Source organism: Callorhinchus milii, unplaced genomic scaffold (assembly GCF_018977255.1).
Source record: "Callorhinchus milii isolate IMCB2004 unplaced genomic scaffold, IMCB_Cmil_1.0 Scaffold1, whole genome shotgun sequence".
In the NCBI taxonomy this organism is placed as follows: domain Eukaryota; kingdom Metazoa; phylum Chordata; class Chondrichthyes; order Chimaeriformes; family Callorhinchidae; genus Callorhinchus; species Callorhinchus milii.
In genome coordinates this window covers 20,891,477-20,904,355 of record NW_024704742.1, presented here as the reverse complement: position 1 = coordinate 20,904,355, position 12,879 = coordinate 20,891,477, and the positions used below count along the sequence as shown (strand labels likewise).

At 41.7% G+C, this 12,879-nt stretch overlaps 1 protein-coding gene across 1 annotated transcript in view; it reads left to right on the top strand.

Annotated features, from left to right (window-relative positions):
• naf1 (nuclear assembly factor 1 homolog (S. cerevisiae)) overlaps nucleotides 1–12,879 on the top strand; it is an 89,729-nt gene that overhangs the window by 28,085 nt on the left and 48,765 nt on the right. Inside the window, exon 4 of the mRNA XM_042338710.1 lies at nucleotides 9,549–9,642. Coding sequence (XP_042194644.1) covers nucleotides 9,549–9,642 — 94 coding nt within the window. The remainder of the gene's footprint in view (nucleotides 1–9,548; nucleotides 9,643–12,879) is intronic.

The window sequence follows — 12,879 nt, the reverse complement described above, 5'->3', positions numbered from 1 at the left end:
CCACAAATGTTCAAGTTGTCCTGTAACCTATCCTGTTCATCTTTGCAGACTACCACTTCATTAGGTTTGTGTCATCTGCAAATTTAGCCACTGTGCTTGTGACTCCTAGCTCCAGATCATTCATGAAGATGTTAAATAAAAGAGGTCCCAAAGCCGACCCCTGTTTCAAGGAGAGAAATTTTACACATCAATCATTCTGTCTATGGTCACCCTGATGCTCTGCCCTTTTTGGTAGACAGATGTTGAAATCAGCAATTAATGAATGTTTGGGATAAATGTTTATTTACAAATGTTTATAAATGTGAATATTTCCATGCTGTAAATTTCTGTGCAATTCTGTTCTGGGAAGATTGTGTTAAGACTTTCTGTTGCATTGAATGTAGCGATCTTCTTATAGAATATCAGAAACTTTCAGTTTCTTAATCTCATTCCTATTAAACATGATAATTTTGTTGCTGAAGTAATGCAATTTATATAAAACATGATTTTATATAAATACTTCCCAAGTTTCGTTACTCCACATGCCTCTGTTTACCCGGCAGTAAGTAGGAACCTGTTTGTTAGTCGATTGGCAGTTCACTTTTCCAGAGTTAATCGTCCCTTCAAAAAAAATAGAGCTAAATATAAATCTTTTACTTGGGCGGCAACCCTACAGTTTATCAGTAATGTTATGATTGCAGTGGACACATAGTAGCATCAAAGGTGGACAAAGCCATAAAAATAAAACCAGTAAAAAAATAATTTGGTCACTCAATCGACGGCTGTTTGTAGAACACTGGTGGGCATGAGTGGCTGCCGTGTTTACAATACACTTAGAAGATGTGAGAACGCATGACATCAAATGCAAGGATTATTCTTATTCTAATTAAGTTTTTTCAAATGGATTCGTTGAATGGTCAACAATATTTCCGGGGGCCAGTTAATATTTACAACATCTGGTGGCTCAAAACGTCCTGCATCACGAAGTCCTTGAATAGTAGATCTTTGCATATGGACCTTATTTTGCAGAATGCTGCAGTAAATGCTCGAAAGCGATTCAACTGTGGAGGCACTGTGGCTGATTTGGAGGGTCTACAGCAGCTCATTTACAGCAGTGTTAATTGGATTACAGTCAAGAGTGTGAATCCTTGCTGCTTTGTTTTCCTTTTCCTTAGCTTTGGGCACTGAGAGTAACTGTAGAGTATCAGCAATTAAGCAGCATTTACTATGGCCTGAGCTGGAGTCCACATTCAGTTTCAGGATATTTACAATTGCTCGTTGGTATCCCTTTTTTTTAGAAATGAGATCTGAAGCCCTGCGGCATATCTACCTTATTGTAATTACTCAAAGAGTCTGGGACTAATCAGGTTTCATAATATACCTGTAATATGATAACTTATATTTGTTTTATGAATGACAAACAATTATAGAAGACTCACTGAGAACAGTTAAGTACTCACTATTCACAACACTTAACCTTGTATTTAACTGGGTTCTGTGAAGCCTTTGAGTGGGAGCTACAGTAATTAGTTACAAGCACAGGCTTTTTTATCGAAACTTAGTGGTTAGCCTTAAACAGCTGGAGCTACAGTCAGTCTACCATATTTATTATTTTCTCAATGTGCTGTTAAAGACAAAATTTTGTAGGTATGAATGTTTATTTCAGCAGCTAGGGAGGTCCTCCTGACGTGAAAGGCGCTATACAAATGTAATTTGTTGTGGTTGTTATCTCCTATCCATTCACTGATCTTTACCAGTTGAGCATGTTTTGTCCAGAAATCGATTGCTGTGAAATTGTTAGGATTTCATAGAATCATAGAATTTCACAGCACAAGAAGGAGGCCATTCAGCGCATAATGCCTGTGGGGCCTCTTTGAAAGAGCTAACAACTATTACCACTACCCCACTCGTAACACCATAGTCCTGCAATTTTTTTGTTTTTAAGTACTTGTTCAATTCCTCTTTGAAAGCTATTGTCAGATCTGATTCCACTGCTGTTTCAGGCATTCCAGACTATACATTTTCTGGGTAAAATTTTTTCACGCATTATTGCAACAAATAAAAATGGTTTTATGCATGGACTGATGCCTAGTTTCCACTGAGCTTCTTGTAGCAATTTACCACAGAAGGCAAATTGGTGTAAATTGCAGAGACCGCTTTGAGGAGGCAAAGCATTGATTTTTTCGCCATGGCAGCTTGAATACAGATTTTATCAATCGTGTCTGTGGTCAAAAATGGTCGTTTGAAAAGTTCAAGGTTATTATTGTCATTGACCCAAGTTCGTGCATCCTGGTCACCCGAGCCGCTGCAAGTGCATTTGGGAGCCAGAAGTGGAATAACTGCTCCCAATAGCTCTGTTTCTTGGAAATGGTGTCTCATTGCTCCTGTCAGTATAAACCAGGCATAAATGTTGTTTTTAAATGGTATTTGATCTTAAACAGTAGCTCGTTATTGGGCTGCATGACCGTATATCATATTTTGGGTCAATAATTTTAATGAATTGTGTGCAGTGCCCTTTTTATCACTACCTTGCTATAGTTACAGTTTATTTTACGTTTGTGACGAAAGCCATTGATTTTCTTGGCTTGAGCTACAGCGTTCCATAAATCTATTTCCGTTATTGTACAGCAACAGCCGAGGGGAAGATTTTCACCTGTTTTAATACTCTGTAGGATGCAACTGCAAAACATTGATGTTGAGCACTGGGTCATGTGAGATTTCCGAGCAGAACCATGTCCAGCACTCACATCCATTTCCATCATTCACATCCAGCCCAGAGGACATTGCGATACGTCTCCCTTTCTGAATACAATTGAAGGTCATTTATATCAGTTGCCATCATATCTAGCTATTTATTTTTAGTTTAATCTTTTTCCCTGTTTGGAAGTGCTAACTTCTGACCTCTGCTGAGTTACGATGGAGATGATGGTTCTTCTGGTTCTTTGACCAAGGGGCCATTCTGTGAGCATAGGCAATGAATGTTGGCAGGCTGATTGACCTGGACCACTTTCCGCTACTGTTTCATGGTTTCAGCCTACCAGTTATTGAATTTAATGAATAATGGCCTTTATTTGCTTTTGTAAACCTGACCCTGATCAATGTGCTGTCCACGCTACCACTGTATCCTGCTTGAGCTAACGAAATCACTAGGTGCCTTAAGTTTTGCTATTGGATGTGCTCTGAACGCTATGTATATATTTTTTAAAGGGTTTATCGATTTTAAAACAAAAAGGCCTCTATTAATTTACAGCCCACTGCACCAATTATATGCAGTACTTTTTCTCCAGAATTGAGTGGGCTGAGGAGCTTTAATGCCATTCAGCAGCTTTAATGCCATTTTGTTTCACAATATGCATCAGTTTGGTCTGATGGGGACAGTAATAATAATCTTTGCATTTCATTTTGTCAGGAAGTCTCAAAGCACTTAGCAGAATTTCCTGTAAAGTTTAGCAACTGTATATTTGGTAGGCAAATGACTGTATATCGATCATAGTCAGCATCTTGGGACGCTGAAATGTGCAGAAAATAAATGTATTTTAATGAAAAAAATTACCTCATAGCGCCCTACCAACCTGTAGCGGGCTCCGGCTTGCTTCGCGTACCCAGCCTTGCCCACCCCACCATTGGCGGGCGGGTCTTCAACTTCTCTGCTTCTCCATCCCACAGTCCCTCCACCTCGTCCCCTCGTCTCCTTCAAAACCCGTCTCAAGACCCTCCTCTTCAACCATGCCTTTGCTCACCCTCCTACTCCTACCGTCCTAACCTTCTCCCCACCCTACAGCCCTCCTAATTCCAACCACCAGGTTGGGTACGGATCCTTGACTGTCCAGCGCCTTGGGACCTCCTCCTGACGTGAAAGGCGCTATACAAATGTAATTTGTTGTTGTTGTTGCTGCTTTTAATTGCTTAAAGTAATATAGTTTAAAAAGTACATTTCAGTAACTTTATTTTGGCAATTGTTTCAGCCTGTCAGTGCGTGGGCTGAAAATGTCCCAAATCATTCAACCCAGGGCAACAGGGATTTAACTGGAATTGCCTTTTTGTATGGTCCAGAAATATTTGCTTGATAACCTTCCAATGTCTGAACAACAAACTATTCAATTGCTTTTTCACTTTCCTCAATTAAAACTCGTAGCAATGTCATTGACTTTATGTCAGAAAACCTTTTGGCATTAAAGCTATATAAAGGATTGGGTAGTACAATGGGTTAAATCACTTTTCTTTCAAGACCAGAGTTTTGGGTTTTACACCAAGATGGCTAATATATCTGCCTACCCATAGTTAGACATCCGTATTGTAATAAGTTTGAGTGATCTGTTTCCCAGAGGATGCAAATCCAAAGTAGAAACTGACTGTGAATCATCACTTGAGCAGTTTTGCTCAGAAATAGATTAGTGTAGAAATGGAAATATCATGCTTGAACAGGGAGAGTTATCCGTCAAGATGTGAGCTAACTTTTATTTCCAAATGTGGAACGATAAACTATTTCTAGGTAGTGGTTAGATGCCTACAGCAAAGAGCAGAAAAGCTCCATTCTCCGACACTGACTTTTCATCCCACCTTTTAATGATTAAAGGGTCAGATTATTAAATTATCCTTCTACGTTGTACTGTTTTATTCTATGTCTCTGTGTCCTGTGATACCCTCACCCCACCCCCGCTTTCCTGTTTTATTTAGTCCAGGAAAATGCAGATAGAATTTGACATTGGGCAGATGGATGGTGTGGATCTTGGTGCTCAACAGACTGAGGGAGTAACAAGTCAGGGAAGTTGACTATGATCCACATCTGTTCTTTCAGTGTCATAACCTCTGTTCAGTTACAAACTTTCAGTTGCTTGACTTAATTATGACATGATCTATCCTGAGGCAACAAGTGGCAAAGTGGACTGGACAATCTGGTACATGAGTGACGTTCCTTGCAGCCTACTTTATACGATTAGGAGCAGAAATCCCATTTTTATGTTTCCTGTTCAAAAATTATATTGGCGTGGGGCAGCTGTGTATGTGCCTGCGCTGAACCTGCTCTGAATGGTGGTTAGTGTTTTTTGTTGTTGAAGAGCCAGGAATGCAACCAGGTGTTGAACAAAATTACAAATGGTCCTTTAAAAAGCCTCAACTTTGAGCAGGGGTTGATCCACCTGTGCTACCTGCTCTCGCACTGTAAATTGGGATCCTGGTGAAATCACCTCTTCGGGGTGGCTTTGGCTGAATGGTTCCATCCAGCGAGATTCACTTTGGAATCATGTGCCACATGGCCAACATTTATCCGTTTTTTTTACCTGTTGATTCAGCACAGTTATTTGTAACAAATTCGACCCAACAACGTCCCCCTTTCTGCTCGTCGGACAGCAGAGCAGAGCTCAACTCAGCCGAGCTTGATTGCAACGGTTATGTTTTTGAAGACGTGTATTTCAGGTTAGCTTCAAGGTTTGTGCGGGAGATGTGCAGTACAAAACCTGATGGCTTACCCTAGAGGATTATGAATTAAAAATGGATTGGCAAATAAATAATGAAACTGCAGTGGCAATGAGCTGAGATGTAGTATTTGGGGGAAAAAAATGTTGTACGTTGTGTAGCCGAAATCCTTGGAGAGAATTGAAGACCTCTAAGTTGAGGATCTTAAAATTTCATCCGTTGAGGAACTGTGGATTCTCTCTATCACAAATAGAACTTGTTGAAGATGGGAGCATGGTAATGGATTTGTGCCTCCTTTTGTGGTACAAACTTGGCTGTTATACCAGTCAGTGTAAGCTTCATGTCTAATTCACTTGGCAACATCTTCTCAAATGTAACAAGTCAGGAAAGCTGTTCCGCGTCAGAATTTATCTATGTACCTGTCAGGTAACACGGAAGAGGTTTATCCAATGGATTATTGGGCATTAGTGACTACATATGTAGGTGAAGCTGGTAGCCAATATGCTTCAGAGGATTGTTGGTCAGGAGACTGGGAGAAACTTCCTGATCTTTGTGAATAGTGCAATGGGATCTTTAACAGGCAACCTGGACCTAGTTTAACATCTTATCCAAAGCACCTCTAACAACGAGGCATACACCCAGCACTTCACTGGAGTTTAAAGTCTCAACCTGGGGCTTGAACCCACAACCGTCTGTCTCAGAGGTCAGAGTGTTACCAACTGCGCCAGGCTAATACTTACACATATTTGTCTGTATTAAGCAAATGTAAGAATCATAATTATATCAATGACATTTTCTAGTGATGCATTGTTTTTCGGGACTGCAGTCTGTCACAGAGAGTGCAGGCTCGACACAGACCAGCAGTGAACACAACTGATTGATGTGCCGCAGCAGTTTGATGGTAGGCCTGTTGGCTCAGTGGCTGACCCATCTGGTCCCCTGAGAACATCTGTGTTCAAAGATAGGTGGTAGGCCAGCCTGAGGCAAACATGAGCTCCTGTAGCAGATTTGATTGATCAGAGAGGTGGAAGGAATTATGCGAGGGAGAGACTATGGGTTATCAGCATAGGGCTGTTTATGTTATAGAGCCATGGTTCGCATTTCATCAACTGTTCATCAATGTAATACAGTAGAGGTGAGCTTGTAACACAGTACAAAGTAAATAATGGCTGGCTAAGTGGCAGAATTTCACAGGCACTAAAGCATTGCAATTGGGGATGTAGTAAATAAATGACAGAACCACAAGCAATGTAGCTTATGGCTGCGTGGGAGCATTTGTTGCCTAACAATGCCATCTGCACTAAAATAACATTCTAATTTATCGTATTACATTTATTTGGTGAATACATAGCAGTGAATAGTTTAATACAAGAAAATTACAAATGATAAATATTTGTTTCTATTCTTGGATTAGATGGAAGTTTTGACAAAAAACTCAGATCTTATTTAATTTCATTGATGTGGGATTCAATGAGATGTTGTTTTATGGAGCTTCCAGACATATGAACATAGGAACAGGAGTAGGCTATTCAGTCCTTCGAGCCTGTTCTGCCATTTAATTAGATCATGGCTGATCTGTACCTCAACTAATCCATTCAATTCCAATTTCCCGCTTTCTCCCCATATCCTGTAATACCCTGACCTACCAAAAACCTATCAACCTCACTCTTGAAGGTGTGGGTGGATCCAGCATCCACGGCCTTTTTGGAGGAGAGAATTCCAAGCAAGGCACCACTTTTATCAGTTGATTGATCAGTGAGTGGGAATGTATGTTGAGCAGCAATGGCCACAGTCTGGACAATTCTGATAGTTTGGCTGTGGGAAAGTGAGTGAGTGTGTCAGTGCTGTTGAATTATTTTGACTAAAGAAAATATAATGCAGAGGCAGGCATTTACAGTATATAGGAACAGTGACTGGTCCAGACATTAGAGTGTGCTTGTGCTTAAAAATGTATTTGGTTATTGTAATAGATGTGTTCAGTACAATTATTATCTGGGAGGAGTATGGGGGTAAGTAATGTGCATGGTCATGTGTACCCTTCTAAGGTTTCTGTGGCTTATCAACCAGGAGAATTCCGTGTATATCAAATTCCTGATATGTAAATGACTTTTAGATGGTAGAAGAAACATTGTCAATAGTTAGTTAATTTTACACTCACCTGTGCTAGGTTTACACCATTGCATGCAGAAAAGATAATGCAGTAAACGTGGGATAATGGAGTAAGCAGTGTATCAGCCTGGCTTAGGTTGTATCACTGTCATCTCTGAAACCGAAGGTTGCTAGTTCAGGCCCCACATTGGGACTTGTACACTCCAATTCAATGCTGAGGGCTGCGTTGAATCGTTGAGGGTGCTGTCCTTCGGGTTCAGAAGATAAATCGAGGTTTGTCTTCGAGGTGGATGTTAAAGATCTCATGACACTCTTCAAAAAGAGAAGGGAGTTTCTCCTATGCCTTGACCGTGAGGGGATATTTGGCTACTGCATTCAGAAATACACAGCCATCACACTTTACAGAATATCCTGTGAAGTGCTTTGAGATGTCTTCCCAAAGTGAAAGACGTTGTATCAAATGTAAGGATTATTATTATGCCATATTGGCTGTAAATTTGTATTGCCAGATTGCCCTGTATTAGGATTATTAGGACTTAAAATATTGTTCCACATTTTTGCTTTGTGCAAATGTGCATGGTGAAGTTATGCATGTCACTGAAGTTGCAATACTGGAGTAAATACTTGTTAGACCTGGACAGCAGCAGGAAGGAGGTGGAACAGTGGAACCACCGCAAGATATGAAGTGCTCTGGTGCCACATGCATTGCCTTGTTTCTTTTGCAAAAGCAAAACCATATGGCAAACAGCCTAACGGTGCAGCTGAAAAGGAGGTGTGATGTACAGCAGAGGAGGATCATCTATTGCCTGGGGGAAATTTTATTAAAGGACAGTGTCCCACTTATTTTTCCTTATTGGATAATGGGATATCGTATTTTTGCTATGCATTAATGTATAAATGATATTTCTATGTCTTTCTTCACTCGATTTGAAGATTGTTTCGTAAAACTCTCATGTCATTTCAAATGGTGCGATCCCACTTTTCTGCTGCAGAAAGAGGGAGTTGTGTTATTTAAGATGTGCTATTTGTGTGAAGATGTGGAGCTCAGCAAACATTGTAAGTTATGAGCCACTCAGCTGTGGTTCTTGCAGAGCAGTGAGGAGAATTTGGAAAAAGCATGTGAACATTGAAAGCACGGATTGTACAATATCGTGAGGGGCAGTAATTCATTCAGTGGTTGTTTTCCTGTATTTGTTGGAAAGGTCAAACTCCCAAGTCAATTGCATTGTAGCAAACGAGTGCTGATCCTTCTTCTTTGTTCCTGAGGTCATGGTTACAGCAACTAGGTTTATACAGTTTAGGATCTATTGAATATATTCCATAATTTAACCCGTGTTCTAAGGTCACTCAAATGGAACCTTTGCTAAAATGGAGAATAACGTTGTTGAGGAAAGGTTGAAATCTCTTGGGTCCGATTTACAATACCATGGCAGCAGCATATAAGAGCATTATTGTATTACAAGAAGAGTGTTACCTGTCCTATAGCACTGGAGGATGTGAATTTTTGACACTCTCCGGGATGTGTATTTGGAAGTTGGACAATAACTGTCGCTACCCTGCGTGAAGGGCGCTATATAAATGCAAGTTATAGTTGTCGCTGCAGTATGTTCTGTGAAGGGCTTTGAGACGTATCAACGACATGATAAGACGCTAGATCAAATGCAAGTGTTATTATTATTGTCTGCTTGCTGTCAGACATCAAGCCCTGGATGAGTCACAATTTCTTGCAGCTCAATATGGATAAGTTTGAAGCTATTTTCCTTGGCTCCCACAACGAGCTCTGATCGCCAGCTCTGACCTGGCTCAGCTTATGTTTGGAGAATTTCTGAAGGAGGGTTGCCAACGGGTTTTTGGTAGTGGATTAAAAAATACATATGTTTCAAAGAGGACCTTCAAGGGCTATGTACATTATTTGTCATGCTGACCCTGTGTTGCCAGAGTGACGAGGCATTGTATAGTGTACTTTTCAGTCATCAGTGACTAAAGGCAGGGACTGTCACATCAAAGGGATTTCAATTGTATTTTATCGTGTTTCTTTTTGTCAGGACCTGCCGGCAGTTGACGAACTAAATCTTGTTCTTCCTGAAGACACTCAATTGGAACCTGTGGGAATCGTCTCCAGCATTATTGACCAACTTGGTATGTAAAATACTTTGCAGCAGAATGAAACACAATTCTCATTCTTACCTCTCAAGTTAGTGTCCTGTGTACACCTTTTATTCTTGCTTTCCCCTTCTGCCCCATTTAGTGTCTTTGTACCTTTCCAGGAGTTCACAGAGGAACCCCACAATTGTAGATTTTTAAAATACTTTTCTGCCCTGGAGGAACTCTGGTCCAGCTTCTGTGTGCGATTAATGTAACTAATAATACTACTGTAGAATTGCATTCTTCTTTAGTAATTTGCAAATATCTCTGCAAATCCAATCACAGTGGCATTTCCTTCTCCTGGAACCAAACTCCATACCCACATCTCACCAGTTCTGGCCAGGTTCCATTGGCTCCCCATACCAAACGGATTGACTTCAAGATCCTCACACTTTTGCTCAAATCCCTTCACTCTCTGGGACATCTCTACCTCTCCGACCTTCTCACTCCCTAATCCACCACCTGGTGTGTCCGCTCGACTGGCACTGGCCTCCTGCTTGTCCCTCGCACCCCCCGCCCCAGCATTGGAGGTCGTGCTTTCAGCTATTACTGCCCGAATCTCTGGAACACTCTCCCTCACTCAATCCCTCTACTTTGCCTCCTCTCTCCCCTTTTTCAAGTCCCGCCTGAAAACTTTCCTCTTCGACCGTGCTTACGGCCACCTCCCAGCCCTCCCACCCCCACCGGTTCAGAGTCAGACTCTGCCACTGTTAAGAGCTCTGAGATGTTACTCTGCATGGAGGGGGCTATATAAGTGCAAGTTTTTGCTGCTGCTGTTGTTCTGTACACTGCAAGTTCATCAACCTCCCTCAAACCAGTGCACAACTATAAAGAAGATTGAAAGCAACTGCAGGAGGACATAGACAGATGAGTAAATTGGGTAGAGAGGTGGCATATGGAATAAAAAGTGTGAGGTTACACATTTTGGCAGGAAGCTTAGGGTGAAAATCTAAACACTAAATGATTACATTTTAAAAGGGGAAGAAGAGCAGAGAGACTGATTCAGGATTTAATGTTCATATATCTTTAAAGATGGGAAGACAGGTGGACAAAACTGTGAAGAAAGCAAATGTGATCTTATAAATGGGGGCATAAAATATGAAACCAAAGAGTATGATGTTTACCTGTATAAATGTTTGGTTTGACCAATTAGACTATTATGTCCAATTGTGGTCACCTCACTTTAATTGGATGTCAAGTCTGTAGAGTGGCTGCATAGGAGATTTACTTGGATCATACCCAGTGAGGCATGAGTGATTTGACCAGTGAATAGAGAGTAGAAGAACTGGGCCTATTTTCATGGGACCTCACCCCTCACGCTGCTGAAACCCTGGTCCACGCCTTTGTCACCTCAAGGCTGGACTATGGGAACTCTCTCCTCGCCGGCCTTCCCGCCACCTCCCTCCACAAGCTGCAGGTCATTCAGAACTCTGCAGCTCGTGTACTGTCCCGCACCAGGCTTCGGGACCACATCACTCCCACTCTCGCTCGCCTCCACTGGCTCCCCATCCCCCAGAGGATTGATTTCAAGATCCTCATCCTCACCTACAAGGCCATTCACGGCCTCGCTCCCTCCTACCTCTCCAACCTACTATCCCCCTACCTACCTGCCCGTACCCTCCGTTCCTTTGGCTCTGGTCTGCTCCACGTGCCCTGCCCCAACCGCCCTACCATCGGTGGTCGGGCCTTCAGCCTCTCAGCCCCGAGGCTCTGGAACTCCATCCCCCAGTGCCTTCGCCGCCTCCTCCCTTTCCTCCTTCAAGGCCGGTCTCAAAACCTTTCTCTTTGACCGTGCCTTCAGCTCCCCTCTCGACTCTCTTCCCCCTCCTCGCTCCCTCCCTTCCCTCCCTCCCCTGACCATTTCCCCCTCCTCGCTCCTCCCTTCCCTCCCCTCACCCTGACCATTTCCCCCCTGCTCGGGTCATGACCCAACTGTGCAGCGCCTTGGGACGTCCTCCTGACGTGAAAGGCGCTTTATAAATGGAATCTTGTTGTTGTTGTTGTTGTTGTTGTTGTGTCCTCGCTTTCTAGATGTATCTCCCCCAATTCCTTCCCTTGTACCATCTCTTCCTGCTGTCAAAACTCTCTCGATCTCTTTGACTTTCACTTCGGTCAACACCCTCAACTTCTTTCCTGTCTGCTGATTGCTCCCCATTGGTCCTGTTAAGTGCTTAGAGACCTTCGCCCTTTGACAAAGGTGTTGTATTAGTGAAACGCACTGTCATTACCTTGACCGTAGTGAATATCATGTATCCTAGCAACAGTTTCTATTGTGAGGCAACTGTATTTGTCTCCAAGGAAGTTGTGATGGAAATGATTTAAATATGTCTGGTTCACCTGTAGCACAAACCTTCCAGAAACGTTGTTTGTTGAAATGAGACATATTAACTTAATTACAATAACCAATTTCACATGCCAGTGGTTTCAATGAAACATAATCCTCAATTGAAACCAGTTTGTTTTCTTAAGCTCTACTTGTTTAAAGCTATTTTTAGTATTAGTGTTCTGGGTGCCGGCTTGGTTTAGTGGTAGAACCCTCCCTTCTGAGTCAGAAGGTTGTGGGTTTGAGTCCCACGTCGGGGTTTGAATTTACATAGTGTAAGCTGACACTCCAGTGCATTGCTGGGGCTCTCTTGCATTGTTGAAAGTGTCGTGCTTCGGATGAGACGTTAAACAGAGGATTTTAAAATACAGTCACTGCACTTTACAGTGAATCCTGCAAAATGCTTTGAAACATCTTCCCTGTGGAAAAGGCACTTTATCAAATGCAAGAGTAATTATTGTAGCATCAATAATTGTATTTGATTGCTTTGGTCTATTTAAAGAAATCCCAACGAAGAAAATAAAAATCGTACTACCAAACCATATTATGTTTTTTCTTGAATGATCCAATGAACTTACTTCATTCTATTTGCACAATTATTCTAATTGTTCATTTTAATTGCACAACTGTGTCTCTGAAAATGAGTGTATGTCAAAAATAGAAGTTTTGTGCTAAATCACAATGTTTTTTTTGGGGGGGAGATTAATTTATTTAAATTCTCACCATCAAGACTGTTTGGACGGGGCGGGGAAAAGTTTTGCTTTCCCCTATTCTCTTATTCCCCTCCCCCCAAAAACGCTGTTATTTAACACTTCTTTAACCTTTTCTCTTGAATATGGTTTTTGTCTTTAAAAAGCAAGTACTATTGACATCGTCAGGGGAACTAACCTGATTAGGTCACCGTGTGA